Here is a 20245-nt window from a genome sequence, read left to right on the forward strand (position 1 = left end):
GCAGTTCTGTCCTCCCCCAGGGTGATAAGCTGCCTACAGAGGTGAAGGCTGCATGTACTGGGACCCAGGGTGTTCCCATACTTGGAAGGGGGTGGGCGTAATGAAGCGGCCTCTTCTCAAAGATGGCACTGCTGGGGAGAGGTGGGGGATGGGGGCGCTCACACTTCTGTGAGCAACAGCCCATTCTGTGTGAGAGGGCACACATGTGAGAAAGGCGGGAGTGGGAGGTCTAGCACAGAGCTAAGGCAACTTTCAGCCTTTGCTTCCTCAGCACCCGGGATGGCGGACACTGACGCAGTGAATACCACGCACACGGCGGGACTGGTAATTCTCTGTATTCATAAAGCTGCAGTCCTGAGGGGAAACAAAGGCCGCCTCTAGTGGCTGCTATTGGAATGTAGCTGGCTGGCTCTGGGAGCCCAAGCAGGCGGAAGCGCGTCTGGTAGCAGCTGTAAACAGGGCCGAGGAGGTGGCGGCGGCTGGGAGCAGAGGGGGGCCAGGGAATCTTTCGCTGGGGCCTTCCCTCTCCCCCAGGGCCGGGCTCCCTGTCCTGTGGTCCCAAGAGTTGCTGGGTGAGTAAAACACGAACAGGGGATGGGCAGAGACAGGACGGACAGACCTGAAGTAAGGCCGACGTGCTGAGACAATGACAATGGAGGCCGGGAAGCCGGGAGACCGGGGATGGGAACAAAGGGGGGGTTGGCGCTTAGTGGCCCACTGGGCTGCCTCAGAGCTTGTGGGGGTTTACCCACTTATAGGTGCCCTCATACTGGAAGCCCACTCTCTTCATCAGCTCATCCGCCTCGGGAGGGCCGCGGCTGCGAAACAAACACAAAGGCTCAATGGGGCCTTGCCCTTGGCTGCTGGGAGCATTCTGGCCACCCCTGGAAGCCCCATCTCACCTGCCATAGACATAGGCAATGGGCTGCATCTTCTCCCTCTCGATGTGGTGCAGCAGAGGTGTAAAGATCCTCCAGGCTTCCCGAAGCTCATCGCTGGAGGGAAGAGAGAAGAGGGGCCCAGATGGGCTTCATCATGTGAGCGCCAGAGTTTGGCCGTGCCCTGGGAGGGGGCTCGGGACTCCCAGGCGCCCAAATGGCAGCAGCTGCCGACGCCCCTAGCTAAGGGTCGTGGAGGGCGAGAAAAGGAGATGAGAGGAGAGAGGAGAGAAGAGGAAGGGAGAGGCAAGGAGAGTGGTCATCTCCAAAACCCAGGTCCTGCTAGGGTAGAAAATGACCTCTGTCAACCATAGCCTTCAGACTTGGGGGAGCAGACACTTGGCCAAATCTTTCTAGCTGAAAAACAAAGCCTGCTGGGACCTGGGCTAGTCTGTGGGAATTGGGCAAGGTCATCTTTCTCTTCCTAGTCCCTCATTAGGCCTCAAGGCTTTCCAGAAGAGGCTACTGAAGATTCATGGGTACTAGAGGAGGACACAGACCCAGGGCAGCAAGTGACCAGTTCCAGACCCCAGAAGTGGGGCTTGAATCCAGAGTCATCAGTCCCCAAACCAGCCCGATCCTTCCGTCCCGGCAGAGAGCGGGGGGCGGCAGTGGTCCAGGCCCCACCACCCCGAGGGCTCCCTCACCTGCGCACAAAGTGCATCTGGCTCCCACAGAAGACATCAAGGATGAGGCGCTCATAAGCATCGGGCAGCTTCACATCCTGCAAGGTCCGGAGAGGCAAATAAGACGGAAGAAGGCACCACAATGGGGAGGTCAGACAGGGAGCAGCCAAGCTCCCTTTGATCCCCTTGTTCCCTTCCGTCATCTATTCCTTCATTCGTTCCACACACATTTACGACAGAAGTACTGGGGGGAAGGGGGAAGGCGCCAGGCTAACCCACACCAGGACTGTCAAATCTCACAAATGTCACCTGGCTTCCTCAGCATCACTGCGTGTGCGGCACCCTGCCTAAGACAGTCTCTGAGCTCTCTGGCCCGCGTGTGCTGGGCCTTCTGGGTCAGATCCTCTGAAGGCGCCTCCTCACCCTTCACTTTTGAGCCTCGACTAGCATGGCCTTTCTGCCATGTCTCCCCAGCAGCCCCTCCCCCAGCTCCGTCCTACTATCTGGCTTGACTTCCTCAGTTTTACTTTCTGGATGATGCTGGAGCAAGCTTTGAAACCAACCACACTTCTCGTCTAGATGCTGCCTTCGAGTTTCCGAATGCTCTTCCTTTTGTCTATACGACTGACCCGTTTGCCTTCGTTTGGGCTCTTTGAGGAGCTAAAGACTCCTTTTCCTGGTAAGTAAATTGAAAGTGCTCAGAAGTTCATGCCTCAATTTCATTTTGCCTCCTTTTCCTGTGTGCCTCTTTCACAGTCTCATCACGGAGCAGCCATATCCTATTTCCTGTTCCTTCCCCTACCGCCTCTCTCGTGTTTCCTCTATTGTGTTCTGCCCTTCACTTTCAGAGAGGACATCACACCAGGGGAAGTCTACTTGTGCAGGAATTGGATTTAAGGGAGACACAGCTGCACGGCCACCGTCCTCACTCTTCTAGAGTCAACTACAACCGGCAAGACAAAAGTCAAGATGACTGCCGATGGCCCAGGGTGCAGCAGATGACCCCGACGTCTTCAATGGCTGACCAAGCTCTAAGCGCTCCACAAACCGTTCTCCTTACGCATTCTGCTGCGGAAAGTCTTCATGTGCAACATCCCCCTGACTCACTGACAGGCTGAGGACCGTGGGTTACCCTCGCTGCGGGGCTGGTTTTAGAAGGGTGCAGCTGCTGTGCATGCTCCAGCTTCCTGGAGCCACAGGAAGGTCACCGGGTGGCCAAAGGCGGACGAGCACATCTCCACGTCGGAGTTGCCCCATACCCTATATTCACACCACGACCACCCGAGTTCAGACCCTCTGTCACAGCCTCCTAACTTGTCCTGCCCTGCTTCATGCTGAAGTCCAAGTCACCTCCCTTACAGACCGTTAGGGTCCCGTTACTTGTCTTAAAAACAAACAAAATGTGTCAGTGCTTCCAAACTCTGGCACTCAAGGCCTTTCCCAGTGTGGTGACAACCTGCCTTTAGCCTCATCTCACATTATTCTCCACTAAAAACCAAACTAGAACGCTCACTGTTCCCTGCTTGGCTCCTGCCCTCTCTTCTCCTGTACCTGGAATGGACTTTCCCTTCCTTCTTCCCCTCTGCTCAAGTCCCTTCTTTTCCTCAATAAGAAGGTCCCATCATCCTCTCCTCCCTTACACAGTTAGGAATGCCTGGTCCGGCCCTGTCGGGTGTCACCGCTCGGGTTCCCAGCCAGCCACCCGCGACGCCTGGCCGCAGGCTCACCTTGTATCTGTTGCCGTAGGTCAGGTCCAGCTCGGACTCCTCAGGGTTGAAGAACATCCCTGGCTTCTTGGTCATCATCTTGGTGTAGACAGCCTCGTTGGGCTGCACTCGGATCACCAGCTCATTCCGCTTACACTGGCGCTGGAAGATGTCACCAGCCACGTCCCGGAACTGCAGCCGCACTTCTGCTTTGCGCTCATTCAGGGCTTTCCCACAGCGGAGGATAAAGGGGACACCTGCACCACAAGGCAGAGACACAGAAAAGAAGGCCGCTGAAGCCGGCGGGCTCCATTGCTTTTCAGAGTACGGCTTCTGACCAGAGCGGTTGATAGGCCTGGAAGGCTGGGCAATCTCCTGGGCACGAGGACCAGGACCCTCTGTATTCTCAGTGCCTACATAACGGGCATTCGAGTTAGTTCAACAAACATTAAGTGCCTACTGCAAGTTAGGTGCTGGGTATGAAAATTAAAAAAAAAAAAAAAAAAAAAAAAATGAACCAGTTCCTAGCCTCGGGGGAGTCGGATCAGCTGGTTTCTGGCACTCACGCATTCACTGTACGTGAGCGAGAGGAGACCTGTGTATCACCGAGAAGCAGCACAGATGGTGACGGGACTTCTCTCACTTCCCCCGGCCCATGAAGGCCGCACGTCTGGGGACCTCCCCATCACTGCCCTTGAGGCAGGAAGAGTCGGTTTTCCGGGGAGGGAAAGGGCAAACCCTTCAGGATGTCACAGATGACTTCATGTCCATTATCATCATTGCAAATCACCTGTCTTCTCAAGGAAGGGGGAGAGCATCTGGAACTCCATTTTAAAAAAGAATTCTTTCATGAAATAATTGAGATCAGGGCTCTGCTTGCAGGATATCAGGAAGGGCTGATTTCACGGTGCCATGGGCCAATGACTGCAGAAAGGGCCCCTGGGCAGGGTTGAGGGGAGCAACAGGAAGTGGGGCAGGCCATGAGGCCGTCTGTGGCCAACGCTTAGTTACATAAGCAGAGATAACCTAGGTTCTGTTTCTAGCTTTAAAACGACAGCTTCTTGCCCTCCCGTTCCTCAAGAAAAGTTTCCGGAAACATTTGGCGTTTGCCTCGATTCAGCCATGGGAAAAAGAGACCCGTGTGTACTTTGGGCAGGCCTCGGAGAATCGGGGTGAGGGAAGTCACTGAAATCCCCCAAAGAGCAGGGGAGATGGGACAGAGAGAAAAACGGACCCATAAGTCCCAGAACTTGAGCTAGAAGTCACTGCACCTCGGAGGTCAGGGGCACCGTGGCCACTCCCTAGATCCCAGGACGGAGAACAGCACCTACCGTCCCATCTTTCGTTTTCCACGTAGAGGACCACGGCAGCAAACGTGGCAGTGGTGGAGCCTCGGGGAACCGTCGGGTCGTCTAGATAGCCCTTCGTAGCTTCTCCTTCTCCATCTGGATTCCCCACATACTGGCCCAAGACCACATCCGTGGCTCTCACTTCCGAGATACACTTCAGGACCTTCACCTGAGAGAGTAGAGGGAGCAGATTGCTTATAAACCAGGTCCAAGGTGGGAGACGGGGTGCACACAGAGCCCAGAGCTGGGTACCCGGGGCGAGCCCAACTGGTCCCTGGGGCTGGGCACCCTGGGCGAGCCCAACTGGTCCCAGCAAGTTGGCTCTCCAGTCTACGGATCAGCTGGATCAATAGGCACGGGGCTCTGGGGGGCACAGGGGAGGACACCCCCCTCTCCTCTCCCATGCCCCTGCTTCTGCCATTGGACACGCACGCATGCTTCGACTTCAGCAGCGTGACAGAGTCAGCTCGTTGCCCCACTAATTCAAAAGCCACGAGGTGCTTTAGCCATAGGATCCCCGATAGGGCCTGGGCTGCATCCTCCAAGCGTAAGCGTATAGAGGCTAAAGTGAGGCCCAGGGAGGGGGTGACCATGCTGTCCAAGCTTATCGTCAGATCCTTCCCCCCTCTCTTCCTGGGCCCCCCATGACCGGGAAGCCCAAGGTTCTTCCTGTGGTAGCATTTCTGGCATTTACGCCAAGTGTGCTCCATCTCCAGCCTAACTTGGTCTGGGGGCAAAAGCCCCAGAGCCCCGCAGGCGAGGTGCCCCGGGCAGCCCCGAAGCAAAGGCAGACCTTTTCATCGCGGACGTCGTCGGAATTGGTGGAGGCCGGTTTTTCCATGGCCACTAGACAAAGCATCTGCAAGAGGTGGTTCTGCATCACGTCTCTGCGGGGGAGAGAGGACGTCAAGTCAGGCAGCCGGGTGAGGGGTGAGGGGTGAGGGGTGAGGGGTGGCTGGGCACATTTGGCCTAGAGGAGGTTCGGGGGATGTGGGAGGGCTGCCCTCACACTCTGAAGGGCTCCTGTCGGGAGGGGGCTAAACTCAGTCTGCTTGGCTCCGGGAGGCAGAAGTGGGGACAGCCATAGCAACGGGAAGATGCCAAGGCAACCGCTGAAAGGAAAACCCTAGCCTCCGGGGCAGGGGAGAGGTCAAGTCCTGGAGGCGGCCACTCCATCACTATGCTAGAGAAGACGGGTTCAACTGAATGGCCACTCAAATCCCTGGGGTTCACTAGGCCCCCTTCCTGTCCACTTGCTTTCAAGGCCTGGGCAGCTCCCGTAGCACTCGCAGAGAAACACCACACCTGGGGCGGCACAGGCTACTGTAGCCGCCCTCTGTCCTAGGACGTTCTAGACCACGTTCTCAAATGTGGCTCAGAGCCCTTTGCCCTCTTGTACCTGGAACCTCAGAAGCCGTTACTGACGTCCTCCCACCCCAGGCCTTCTTAAAGCCCGAAGAGCCCACGTCTCTTCCCAATTCTCGCCGCAGGCCCTGCTGGCACCTCCAGTTCCCCCAGGATATCTCCCAAGAGTCTTTCCTCCTGCCTCTGGGTTCAGGAACTCATGAGGTGCCAACTCCCTTTGCCAATGCACCAACCACCATCTGTGGGGGTGAGCTGCTGGGGGCACGGCCCACAGCCTGTATATATCAGGGAGGGCTTAAATCCAAGAGGCCGAGGCTAGCCCTCAACCCCTCCCCTCCCCCCCGCCCCTGGCAGAAGCCTTGGCCACTTTCTTTTCTGTACAGGAAGGGATCCCTTGCCCAGGCTCCATGCCAGCCTCTGCTGGGGAGCCAGTCCAGCACCTGTTGCCGGGCAGAAGTTCTCCAACACTAAGGTGATGGCTGGAAAGGATCACAGCTTTTCGAGCCAGGGGGGCCCCTGGGAGTCCGCCCTTCCTTGTACAGAGGAGAGCGGGGGCCAAAGGGCGGAGGTGGGAGCCTGGGCCTGACTCCGTGCCCTTCAGAAAGGAAAGCTAGAATCTCTGTGACTTGCACTTGTGGCTTTTGCCTCCTGGGACCGAGCAGAGGAGATTCAGATGGGGAATAAAGTGGGGGAGGCCCCCTTTTCTGGAGCCACATCCCCCAGGGAGGCGCCGCCCGGCCCCTGGCTCTCACCGGATGATCCCAAACTCGTCAAAATAGCCCCCGCGGCCAAGAGTGCCAAAGGGCTCCTTGAAGGTGAGGATCACGCAGGCGATGTTGTCTCGGTTCCAGATGGGTCCAAAGATCCTATTGCCGAATCTGGGGAGAGAGAGCCGCGAGGGTGAACGCCAGGGCAGCCGTGGCGAGGCAAAAAGGCTGGCAAGACCTTGTGCTCCCTGAGCCACCGTCGAATCCCTCCGCTGAGGGCTTTTTCAGCGGCCAGGCAGGGTTTCCCCTGGGCCTACCCGGGCTGTCTGCTCACCTCAGCACCATGAGGTTCTGCACCATCTCCTTGCCCAGATAGTGGTCGATGCGGTAGATCTGGTCCTCATGGAACAGCGAGGAGATGTGGTTCGAGAGCTTGTCGGAGCTCTGAAGGTCCTTCCCGAAAGGCTTCTCCACAATGATTCGATTCCAGCCTCTGCTCAGGAAGACAGGGGGCCAGCGCCCAAGGTCACTCGTCCCCTTGCGGTCGGGAACCCAGTCACCTCCCCCGCCTCAGAACTCAGCTACGGGGGAGGAGGAAGTCCGACTTGGGAAATCCTGGACCCGGGAGAGGGAGAGCTCCTCAACTCCGCCATGTCACAGAGGAGAAAACGGGCCCAGAATGGGAGAAAGGTGGCTCCAGGGTCCCGTGGCCAGTGATTAACAAAGAGAACAGGGCCGAGATTCAGATCCGGTGCTCTCTCAGGCATGGAACACCCCAAAGTAGGGGCGGATGGGAGACTCCCAGGCCAGGAGTGGTGCCACAGGAAATGGAGCGCCAGGCCTGAAGTCAAGAAAACCCATCTTCCGGAGTTCCAGTCTGATCTCAAGACACTTCCTTAGCTGTGAGCCCCTAGGCAAGTCACTTCACCCTGCCCACCTCAGTTTCCTCTCTGTGAAAGGAGCGAGAGAAGGAAATGGCAAAACACTCCCTGGCCAGGAGAAGCCCAAATGGGGTCATCGGAGAGTAACTGAACAACAGGACGTCTAGGGGCTGCCTGTTCAGGGAAGCTAGGGAGCATCCTTTTAAAACCTCTGCCGAATTCCCCTGCCCACCAGTGCCTAGCGTTACGCTCCGTCTGTCCGTAGGGCGATGGCACGGTTTGAGGGGGAGACGAGGGGGACGCTTACACCTGGCTCATGCAGCTCTCTTTGATGTTCTTCGTGACGGCTTCGTAGACGGTGGGCGGCAGGGCTAGGTAGAAGAGGCGGTTGGCCTGCGAGCCGTGATGCAGGGAGTTCATGTGGGCATTGAGCCGCTGGAAGGAGGCCGGCTCGTCGTACTGGCCCGCCACGTAGGAATTTCGAGAGAAGAACTCCTCCAGCCTCTGGTTCTCTTCGGGAGTGGCCTGGGCAACACAAAGACAGGAAACCGAGGCACTCGCCTCTGGGGGAGACTCGGCTTGGAAAGGGGTACTCAGGAGGGTAGGGATGGTGGAGCTCTTCCCATCATGCTTTGTCATACCCCTCCAGAAGGGGGCAGGAAGGAACGGGGCAGTGGGTTGGAAGAGGAGAGCGGAGGGGAGGAAAGAGGGGGGGGGGAGCTGGAAGGGACTTCATGAGGCACTACTGAGTCTAAGCTCCTCGTTTTCCAGGGGAAACTGAGGCCTCATGGGGGAACTGACAGGGCTAGACAGTGATGCCCAAGCCTAGGGCCCCCACCTTAAAGTAGGGCTCGCTTTGTTTCCGGATGTCCGCCACGGTGAGGTTGGAGCGGGCATAGCCCACGATGAAGGTATCTTCGGGAAGGAGCCCATCACGGAACAGCCACCTGGAAGAAGGGGCTCGGGCTGGGGATCGGCAGGGCGAGGGGGGCGGCCCACCCCGGCCCGCCCCTCCTCAGCCCCAAGCCGGGGGAGCTGACAGAAAACAACTTACCAAATGGTAGGGTAGATTTTCTTCTTTGCTAAGTCACCCTGAAGAAAAGAGGGGAGGGGACCGATCAGGACAGACAAGCACAAAACGGGGGCTCCCCCGTTCCTTTTCTAAACGTTGCCCAGCAGCTGCCACCCACAAGCCGTTCACTCCCTCGGACACCGACTCCCCCCAGTCCAGCGCGCCTGCCTCGCTTTGTGCCACCACCCGCCACGCCTCATGGGAAAGCGCTGAGGAAACGGAAAAGGGTGGGCTGCGCAGAGGAGCGAGGCCAAGGAACTCCCCCCAGGCCACACGGGATCGAGCGCAGGGTCTCCACGACACAGCGTCGTACAGATTTTTAGGGGTTTCTCTCGAACTCTCTCTGGTGGGCCCAGCGCCGCGCTGGGGGATTTGGCGCGGGGAGGACACCCCCAAAGCCCCAAACTCGAGGCTCTAGCGCCAGCTCCGGCAGCCCGAGCCTGGTGTGTGGGAATGAGGAGGCTAAAGGGGTCCGGGGAGCAGCCCTCCGTCAGCGTCTGTGCTGGGGAAGGGCCCAGGCTGTCACGGCAGCCTGGGAGACAGCCTCTGGGTACCGGGGAGGGCCGGCGTGTGGGAACACGCAGGAGAGAGTGGCCCAGAGGGCACGGCCAGGGCGAGTCGTGGAGAGCGTGGTGAAGCTCTCCAGCAATGGCGGTGCCGGGCTCCAAGCACCGGGTAGAGAGCCACTTGGTGAAAACGCTCTAGAGGGAAGGCTCTCTTGGCCAGATCTGGATGGCCTCGACGGAACGCTGTGCTTCTGGGAAATCACATTGCCTCTGATGATCAGCAGCACAGAGCCAAGGCCGGTCCAGACAGATCCAGGCCGTGTGACCTTGGCCAAGTCACCACAGGCCAGGAACTGGAAAGCAAGTGCTGCTATGCTCTGGGAGCAGGCGTTTCTTACTCGGGAAATTGCAGGCCGGGGCTCCTCACCAAAAAAGGAATCGGGTTACAGAGAACATCGTCAAGGGCGACTTTGAGCAACGGAAATCTTGACGCGCAAGCACAGCGCGTGGCACCCAGCTGCAGGAGGAGGAACGTGAGGGGCCCACGGGAGCGTGGCGGCCGCTTCCAACAGGAGCTTTCTCCCCTCCTTGGGTCTTCCCCGGGGACGCGGCCTAAAAGTCCGCGGGAAGCCGCGTCGGGGATGATGGCAGGGGGCTGGCCGGGGTCACTCCCCTTGCCCTTCGGCCACCCCATCTGGCCCCACGGCACGGTTCGCCGGACCCAGTTTTAGGGCACGGCTCTCTTCACGTCATGACACAGAAAGGGGCTGTGATAGTGCCAGGGGTGGGCTGATCTTTGGCATTGCCTTTCTTAAGCCTGCCAAGCCTGTGACTGGGGGAACTACCAAGATCCCTCCTCACCACCTTTCTGAGTCCCCCTTTGAAAGCAAGTGGGGGGGGGGCAAAGTTGGAGGCTCTGAAAGGTCAAAGCCTGCCCGTGCTTGGTAGCCGAGTCCGCACGGGTAGGCTTGCCTTCTGCGCCCTGGCACCGTATCCAGTGTCGGGAGGAGAGGAAAACTTCCCGGGCCCAGAAAGCGTTCCATTACAACGGAATCCCGCCCGCCTCCGGAGGGAGGGGGCTTCCACGGCCGAGAAAGGCCACTTCAGAGCGCCGCGGCTCCTCCCCACGGCGAGAGAGGCGAGGGCTGTGACCACGGTAGCCCAAGCCCGTTTTCCCATCCCTCAAAGGAGGGAGTTAGGCTGGGCAAGAGGCCTCCGTCTCTTCCAGCCTGGGATTACGGGTGGGTGGTCTTTCCTGCCGTCCCCCTCCCTGTTCTCTCCGAGCTGGACCCGCCCCCCGGAGCACATCACCTTCCGCCCTGCTCTCCGGGGGTATGCTGGCTGCAGGGGGCTGGGGGCAAGGGACAGGCCTCTTCCAATGAGGTGATCTGGGGCTGCCTTCAAGGGGCCCAGTAGGAGCTCAGCTGAGCCGCGGGGTGGGTGGGGATTCTGCCCATTTGTTTGCTCAGAGCCGGCCTGGCCCCGGCTCAGCTGGCTCTCCTCCAGAGCTGCCTCTGAGGCTTGGGAACCGGGGAGGACCTGGGAGAGCCGAGGAGAGGGCGGGGCTTGCCCCTCCCCTCAAGCCCCAGGCTGAGGACTTGGAAATGGGGAAAGGTGAGTCACTGCAAATGGGGAGCGGTACCTTGGGGAGAGCTACCTCAGTGTCACCATGACACAGCACAAATGGCTTCAGCAAAGGGGCAGGCAAGAGGTGGCACCGAGGAGCTGCCAGGAGCCTCGGAGAAAAGCCTCCCGGGCGGCCCAAGGCTCAGAGGAAAGAGCCTGTCTGAAGTCACGTGGCCAGGAGACGTCTTGCCCCTTCTGGCTTGGGCAATGGGCGAACTTCCTTATGTCTTGTCTCCCTTCCTGGCTCTGTCTCTCTCTACCCCCATTCTCTCCAATGCACAGGCTCCACTAAAAGGTAGTAAGAAAGCAGAACAGCGAGGCGAGAGAGGCCCCGGGCACGGATCCCGGCTCCAGGACAGCGAGGCGAGAGAGGCCCCGGGCACGGATCCCGGCTCCAGGACAGCGAGGCGAGAGAGGCCCCGGGCACGGATCCCGGCTCCAGGACAGCGAGGCGAGAGAGGCCCCGGGCACGGATCCCGGCTCCAGGACAGCGAGGCGAGAGAGGCCCCGGGCACGGATCCCGGCTCCAGGACAGCGAGGCGAGAGAGGCCCCGGGCACGGATCCCGGCTCCAGGACAGCGAGGCGAGAGAGGCCCCGGGCACGGATCCCGGCTCCAGGACAGCGAGGCGAGAGAGGCCCCGGGCACGGATCCCGGCTCCAGGACAGCGAGGCGAGAGAGGCCCCGGGCACGGATCCCGGCTCCAGGACAGCGAGGCGAGAGAGGCCCCGGGCACGGATCCCGGCTCCAGGACAGCGAGGCGAGAGAGGCCCCGGGCACGGATCCCGGCTCTCATTGGCTACCTCAGTTCTCTCAGCTACAAAACAAAGGGGCTGAACTCTCTAAGGTCCCTCTGAGCCCTCGATCCGTGAGCTAAATAAGAAAGGATGGCTCTTTTGGACTCCTGACCAAGGGTGGGGCACTGCCCAGGAGCTCCAGCCAAGGGTCAGAGGAGACCCTTTAGGGTTGCCCAAGCAGGGAGAGGGGAAAGAGGTGGCCCTCGCCAGCACTGCTGCCCATATTCTTGGGGGGGGCTATCTGTATAAAGCAGAGACACACCAGATGAGCTGGGGCTGGGGAGGGGGCCAGGAAGGGGGAGGGCTCCTCTGGAGGCCGGTGGCCACACCCGGGGGTAGCTCATCAGCAGGCCGGCAGAAGTGGCCCACCAAGGATCAGCCAGTCGGATGTCACCCCTTCCCCCAGAAATGGCCGCCACAGAGCATCAGCTAGCTTACTTGCTAAGAGCGCGTGGGGCCCGGGTCTCGGTTCTGTCCCGGGTCTAATAGCGAGAGACTGTGCCCCCGTGGGCTTCCCTCAGAGTGGAAATGAGAGAGATGTGGGACAGCAGGAAAAGCCCGTGAGGGGGGCAGGGCACCACGTCCTTCTGTCCGAGCCTTCCCACCTCACCGGGAGAGGTCCTACTTAGGAAAAGCGCAGCGCACAGCTTGGCACGCAGTAGGTACCCCAGAAACGCCCAGTCTCCTGGCCTCCCTCACCCTCGCACAGCCTTCGCCACCTCTGGAACATCTCTACCTCTCGCTGGTTCTCTCCCCTCCTATCCCGGCGTGCCGCACCTGCCGCCAAGGGCCGTCCCCTCCCACTGGGGGCCTGGCCACTTCCCACCGTGGGAGCCCGTGACTCCCACCCCCCATCGTGGAGCTAGACCCCCAAATGCTTGTGCCTGCTCTACAACAACCGCCCCCCCCCCCGATTTCTTTACATTTATACGGTAGAGTCACTGACGTAAACTTGTTTCCCCACGTTAGAGGGAAGCAGGGAACGGTTCATTCAACAAATCATCCCACGCGCTTCCCTACAAGGGCAGATTGGCAAATGGCCCAACTTGGGAAGCTTCTACAGGTGACCCCCGGGAGGTCAAGGTCTCCGGGGGGCTGCTGGAGCTACCAGATCTCCCAGGTGGAGGGCCAGAGGTTGAGGAAGTGGCTGAAAAGCCTGGGAGGAGGGAAGAGGAAGTCTCTGCAGCCACCCAGCCCCCACCGGCCTGGCCTTTAAAGACGGGCCCCACCCTAACTCACTTAGTGGCAGGAATGCAGGGAGCACCTGGACCTGCCCAGAGCTCCCACGTTCCGGGCAGAACTGCTGGCAGGAGCGGCAGGCCCGCGGGTGGGGGGGGCCGTGGCGGAGGAGGAGGAAATCACAGGCCAGAACGGCCAGCCAGTGGGACCTTTCACCTTTTCCGCTGAGGAGTTTCAAGGTCTCCAATTAGGCCCGTCCCGAGTCCTCCCCTGCAGCCGGAAGGAGAGCTCCCCAGAGCTTCAGCCCGGCTCTAGTCCCCCGGCCACCCCGGCCTCGGGTGCGACTGCTCCAAGCCTCTGCGGCGGCCAGGAGCGTGGGAAGGCACGAAATCTAGCTTCCTGTGCAATGGAAGCGTTTGCGTGATGAGCCCAGCAGCCTCCCTTAGATTCTGTCCAAAGCTGTTTGGGCTTTTCTCAGCAGTTCTCCAGCTCATTTTACAGACGGGGAAATGATTGGCTCAAGGTCCCACAGTTAACGCGTACTTGTGGCTGGATGCGAGCTGTCTCTTGACTCCGGCTCTGGCGCCCCGTCCACTGCGCCACCCGGCCGCCCGCAGAGACTTCCGAGAGCGTGTCAAATCGAAGCCGAGTCTAGTACCGACCGTGGCAGTTCAACGTCCGATGACCTTCCTGGCCCAGAATAAAGCCTCTAGAGCCAGCTACCGAGGCTCCCAGAACTCTGCCTTCCCCAGAGCACAGACATCTGCTCTCTGCCTGTCTCTAGCAGCCTCTTTCCCAATCACAACGTATAATTTCCCCACCGATGCAGCCTGGAAAACCAGACTGCCCAGCTCATCACAAGGGCTTTCGGGGTGGATGGCAGCGATCCCTGGGCCTGCCTTTGCACTCTCTTCTTTGTGCTTAGGGCCGATAATCAGGCACGCCGGCTTTAAAAAGGCAGCCACCGGAAAGCTAAAGGTCGCCCCAGAATCCGGGATGCGGAGGCCGGGGCCCATGGGGCGCGGGCGGCTTCTCGCTACCATCTCGTAGAGCTCCCTTCTTCCTTTCTATGCTCAAACCTCTATTTCCTTCCACTTCCATCGTGTCTCCTGGAGCCCTCCTTCCCACCAAGAACGAAGGGCTTAGCCCCAAGCTGGAGGACACCTGGCCTAGCCCCGCCCCCGCCCCAGCATCCAGGAGGTGGATTTACTATAGGGTGGGAACTGTCTCCCTTTGGGGGCTCTTTGTCTCAGTGCCTGGCCTTGAAAAGGCCCTTCCCAACCCCCCAGCCTCATTCCCTATCCTCCCTCTCTGCGCTCCGGAGGGCAGGCCAAGTGGCCTTCTTCCCGCTTTCCGTCCATGCCTGGGCACTCCCCAAACCTTCTCCCGCTCATTACAATCTCTCCCGTTTTCTTCAAGCCTCAGCCCAAGTACCACCTTCTCCATGGTTCTCCATCCCCCCCCCACACAAACACCACACACACTGACACACACGCAGACACACACACACACACACACACACACCGACACACACACACACACACCGACACACACACACAGACACACATACATACACCACACACTACACCACACACACTGACACCCACACACACCACACACACTGACACACACGCAGACACACACACACACCGACACACACACACACACACACACCGACACACACACACAGACACACATACATACACCACACACTACACCACACACACTGACACCCACACACACCACACACACTGACACACACGCAGACACACACACACACCACGCACACACTAACACACACACACGCAGACACACACACACACCGACACACACACACACCACGCACACACTGACACACACACACACCGACACACACACACAGACACACACCAACACCCACACACATACATACACCACACACTACACCACACACACTGACACCCACACCCACACACCACACACCCACATACACCACACACACTGACACACACACACTCACACATACATAAACCACACACACTGACACACACACACATACACCACACACTGACACCCACACACACCCCACACACATACACCACACACACACATACACCACACACACTGACACACACATACACACCACACACACTGACACACACACCACACACACACACACACATACACTGCACACATACATACACCACATACACTGACACACACACCACACACACACAAACTACACACACTGACACACACACACCGACACACACACACTCATACATACACCACACACACTGACACACACTCATACATACACCACACACACTGACACACACTCATACATACACCACACACACACATACACACACCACACACACATACACACACCGACACACACACACTCATACATACACCACACACACATACACACACCGACACACACACACTCATACATACACCACACACACACACATACACACACCACACACACATACACACACCAACACACACACACTCATACATACACCACACACACTGACACACACTCATACATACACCACACACACACATACACACACCACACACACATACACACACCAACACACACACACTCATACACACACCACACACACATACACACACCGACACACACACACTCATACATACACCACACACACTGACACACACTCATACATACACCACACACACACATACACACACCACACACACATACACACACCGACACACACACACTCATACATACACCACACACACATACACACACCGACACACACACACTCATACATACACCACACACACACACATACACACACCACACACACATACACACACCAACACACACACACTCATACATACACCACACACACTGACACACACTCATACATACACCACACACACACATACACACACCACACACACATACACACACCAACACACACACACTCATACACACACCACACACACATACACACACCGACACACACACACTCATACATACACCACACACACTGACACACACTCATACATACACCACACACACACATACACACACCACACACACATACACACACCGACACACACACACTCATACATACACCACACACACATACACACACCGACACACACACACTCATACATACACCACACACACACACATACACACACCACACACACATACACACACCAACACACACACACTCATACATACACCACACACACTGACACACACTCATACATACACCACACACACACATACACACACCACACACACATACACACACCAACACACACACACTCATACACACACCACACACACTGACACACACTCATACATACACCACACACACTCATACACACACCACACACACATACACACACCGACACACACACACTCATACATACACCACACACACTGACACACACTCATACATACACCACACACACACATACACACACCACACACACATACACACACCAACACACACACACTCATACACACACCACACACACTGACACACACTCATACATACACCACACACACTCATACACACACCACACACACATACACACACCGACACACACACACTCATACATACACCACACACACTGACACACACTCATACATACACCACACACACTCATACACACACCACACACACATACACACACCGACACACACACACTCATACATACACCACACACACTGACACACACATACACCACACACACTGACACACACATACATACCACACACTGACACACACCAAACACGCATGCAGACACACACCCGTCTTCTCAGACCTAAACCCCATGAGAGCAGAGACTGGTTCTTTGTCCTTGTAGCCCCTCTACATAATCACTGCGTGACCCCCCATGAAGCAGTGCTGGAAGAAAGGCACTTCCGCAGGGGAGGTTTGTGGCCATGGACTTGGAGCTGGATTTGGGGGCTGCCCGGGGGGCTTTCAGTGGATTCCTCGGGGACGACCCAATGTTATTTTACTGCAATGAGTCTGTCGACAAGCTCCGGGCCTCTCTAAAGACTGGGAAACAGTGACCGTGAGCGGGGAGGCCCTGCGAGGGAAGAAAGATGTGGTGAAAGTAGGGAGGAGGGAAGGCTTCTCTGCTCTTGTCCTCTTCTGCTAGCTCCCTCCACTTTCTGCCCCCTCCTCAAGCTACTCTGGCCTTTCAGAGTGTAAACCCCGCCCCCCCCCCCTCCTGGCTGCCTCCCAGCTGCAAACTGTGCCACGAATCACCTGGGGGCAGCGGGAGAGCCTCACACAGCAAGCACCCAACAACTGGCCCCAGCTGCACGTAGTTTTGGATGCAGAAGTGGAGACCACCGAGGAATGATTTGTTCAGAGGTGCGAGCCCAAGAGAAGCTCTCGTGTCTCTAACGCTTGGGGACGGGCAGAGCGGGCCCTTCCCCGGCCCCTCGGACGTTGGTAGGGCCGAAGGGACTCGGCGCTGGAAAGAGCCGAATCAAACTCCAGCTCGGGCTCCTGCTGGCTCGGTTTGGGGATCGGTCCTTTCTCAACTGGAAATGCTGGCATCGGTAAGGAGGCCCGCCGCGGCACGGCCCAAGGCAGAACGGGGCCGGGCAAACCTCGGAGCGCTGCGAATACGACGGGCATCGGCACGCTAAAGAGCGAGTGAGCCTCAAGCAGGCCGGAGCCGAGGAGGGCAAGGCTAGGCCCAAAGCCTGAATCCTTGGTAAAGAAGGTACTGGGGGCGCCCGCCCCCAGCCTCTGGAGCTAGGGCTTTCCTTTCACGTCTCAAAGCAGTTTAGGAGACTGTTCCTCTGAGGACTGCAGAACCAAATCACTAAACCACCCAAAGTGAAAAAGAAATCCTCCAACTGACGTTTGGAAACCTCTTCAAGGTCTTCACCCCCTCCCCCTCCCGGGGACCTCCGGGCTCAGGCAGAGGGAAGCGCTGGGGTATGTAGTAACTGCCAGGGGCCCAAAGAAGCCCTTATCACGCTATCCAAACCACACCTGCACAAGCCGGAGTCGGCTTAGACCAAGAAATAGCAAAGCTAACTAAGCAGCAGATAAGGAAGGATGACCCATGACCCCTTCCTCATCATCTTCCCTCAAGTTCTCAGCAGCCTTGGGGGGTGGCCCCTCACCTCCTCCCCTGCATCAGCCTCCCCACACGCCACCTTCTGCACCCGGTTTGGGAAGCCCACGGGGAGAAACTTGCTGACACAGGGGAGAGTCCCTCGGCTCTCTGGCTTCTCTTTTCTCCCCTATAAGATCAGGGCGATGATCACAGCCCTGAGCCCGGGACAAGAAAGCGGGGGGAACAACCTAGAGCAGAGGCCGGGACAACAGGAGGAGCTGGGCCTCGGAAGCACCAGGAGCCCGGGCTCTGCCCACCAGAAGCTGCAGCTGACTGGCAAGTCACCCCGCTTCCGGGCTTTCTCGCCAGTTACCAACTGGGAGCCAGAAGCTCGTGCTGCCCGGGGTGATGTTGTGAAGCCCGGCGAGAGGGGGGAGGGCGGCGGACTCACCGAGGCTCCCATGATGATGAAGATGTGCGTGTCGGACTGGTGGAAGGCGTCGCCCTGGTACAGCTCCTCGCGGAGAATGCCGCACACCTGGGTCCGGCTCAGGGCCACTTGCTCGGCCATGCTGATCTCTGGAGGGCCAAAGGCGGGGAGCGTCAGCCAAGGGACAGCGGGAAGGCCACTAAGTGCGCTCCCCGCGCCCGGCCGCCCTTGTGCTGATCTGGGAGCGCGGCGAGGCTCCCTCCCATCTTTTCAGGGGAAAGAAAGCGCGTTCCCGGCGCCTCAAGGGCATCGGAGCAGGCTGCCGGGCGACGAGACTTTGTAGCCATTACAAAATAGGCCAGGTTTGGCCAGGCTCGAGGATCCCGGCCCCCGGCCCCTCCCCCCTTGGCCCGGCCGGGCCTCCCACCTGGGCGCCGGGCTGGGGCCTCCCGAGATTGGAGGCTGGGAGCCCAGCTTCACCTGGCCTGGAAGAGCAGGCCCTCCTCGGGGGCGCTAATTATCCACTGATCCTCTCTTTGAAGATGGGCGCCGGGCTCGGCCAAGGCGCTAATTAGGCCCTTCCCTCCCGGCTCGGAAGGCGCGGGGGCCAGCGCAGGGACTGTCTGTGACCCTGCAAACTTCCTTCCCTGGGGAGCCCAAGGCTGCCTCCCTCCCGGCCAGCCGGGATGCTGGGCGCCCGCCCGGCACAGCCCAGGGTCGCGGCTCCTCGGCCTTTTGGGATGCCGCTCCCGCCTCCAGCCCCTGGGCCCCCCGGGGAAGAACCGGCGGCTTGGATTCCCCGAGAGGGAGGCCGCGCCGGCCCCGCGCCAGCTTCCACCGCTGCTACCTGTTGGGCAGCTTGGGGGCTGCTGGGACTTCAGCGCAAGGTGATCTGCCTCGGCTGAAGGGGGGGGGGCGATCCCCCGCCGAGCTAAAGCCCCCGAAGGGTACGAAGGAAGCGGTCGTTTCAAAGCGGCTCCTCGGAGAGGAAGCTCAAGGGGCAGGAGAGGCAGGCCAGGGCAGAGACGGGAATCGGCGAGGTCCCTTATCGAGCCAATCAGTCAGGGGAGAAAGAGGCGAGCGGGGTTCCAGAGGAACGGGACGGGAGGATGCCGGGGGGGGAGCGGCTCGGGAGGATGCCGGGGGGGAGCGGCTCGGGAGGATGCCGGGGGGGAGCGGCTCGGGAGAGCCGCAGGGAGCCTAAGGACAAGGCGCCCGGGATGGAGAGCAAAGGACCGGGGCCGGGATGCAGGGCGGCGGCGGCTGAGGATGGAGAAGGCTGGGGCTGAGTGGCGGCCCGGGGGGGGGGGAGGGGGTCCTCACCAGCGTTCGCCCCTAGGGCCCGGGTCTGCTGCGGCTGATTCGGCGGAGGAAGGAGGACGACGGGGCCCACGGCTTCACTGGGGCTTAAGCTTCGTCTGCCCGAGTGCAGATCAGCTCGGCTCGCCCGACTCCCCATCTCCGCCCCCTGGCTCGGCCCCGCCGGGCTGGGAGACCGCCCGCTGGCCCTGGCCCCGCCCCGGGGCTCCGCCTAGACCCCGGTCTGGCTCCGATCCAGACGGAGAGCGCCGCACCCCGCCGCTTCAGCTCCTGGTCGGGTCTCACGCTATCACCCCCACGTGGCCTCGCCGGGCAGTCCGCTTCCGCTCGCAACGTGGCCACGCCCCCTTAGCCGTCGAGGGTAACGCCCCTCTCAGGCCACACTTTAAGTTACACGCCTCCCGCTTCTTCTCTCAAGTCAAGGTCCCTCCTCTAGTCGGAAGCTCCGCCCCTTTGGTTACTTCATTAGATCAAGAACTCCGCCCCTCGCCCCCACTCATTCCTCCTAGCCTCCCACAGACTTCTCCTTTCCCCGGGACCGGCTGGGGGGGGAGGGAGGGAAGCTGGTAAAGCGCGCAGTCCACTCTAAGGTGACAGAAGAGATCGTTCCGAAAATCGAAGTAGGACGGAGGTGCCCAGGAAAGTAGCTTAGTGCCTGGGATTCTTCCTAAAGCATCAGT

The 20245-nt window shown here is 59.2% G+C and overlaps 1 protein-coding gene across 1 annotated transcript; it reads right to left on the reverse strand.

Annotated features, from left to right (window-relative positions):
• Nucleotides 1-315: 315 nt before the first annotated feature.
• On the reverse strand, nucleotides 316-19770 carry G6PD (glucose-6-phosphate dehydrogenase). Its single transcript, XM_074277078.1, has 13 exons — nucleotides 19569-19770; nucleotides 18267-18394; nucleotides 8627-8664; nucleotides 8411-8519; nucleotides 7880-8097; nucleotides 7026-7184; nucleotides 6737-6862; nucleotides 5413-5506; nucleotides 4602-4788; nucleotides 3292-3527; nucleotides 1586-1662; nucleotides 903-995; nucleotides 316-818 (listed from the first exon to the last, which is right to left on the reverse strand). The coding sequence occupies exons 1-13, from the start codon at nucleotides 19702-19704 to the stop codon at nucleotides 728-730; spliced, it is 1692 nt and encodes a 563-aa protein (XP_074133179.1). The 5' UTR covers nucleotides 19705-19770; the 3' UTR covers nucleotides 316-727.
• Nucleotides 19771-20245: the final 475 nt, after the last annotated feature.

The sequence above is a fragment of the Sminthopsis crassicaudata genome, chromosome X (genome assembly GCF_048593235.1).
Source record: "Sminthopsis crassicaudata isolate SCR6 chromosome X, ASM4859323v1, whole genome shotgun sequence".
NCBI classification, from domain to species: domain Eukaryota; kingdom Metazoa; phylum Chordata; class Mammalia; order Dasyuromorphia; family Dasyuridae; genus Sminthopsis; species Sminthopsis crassicaudata.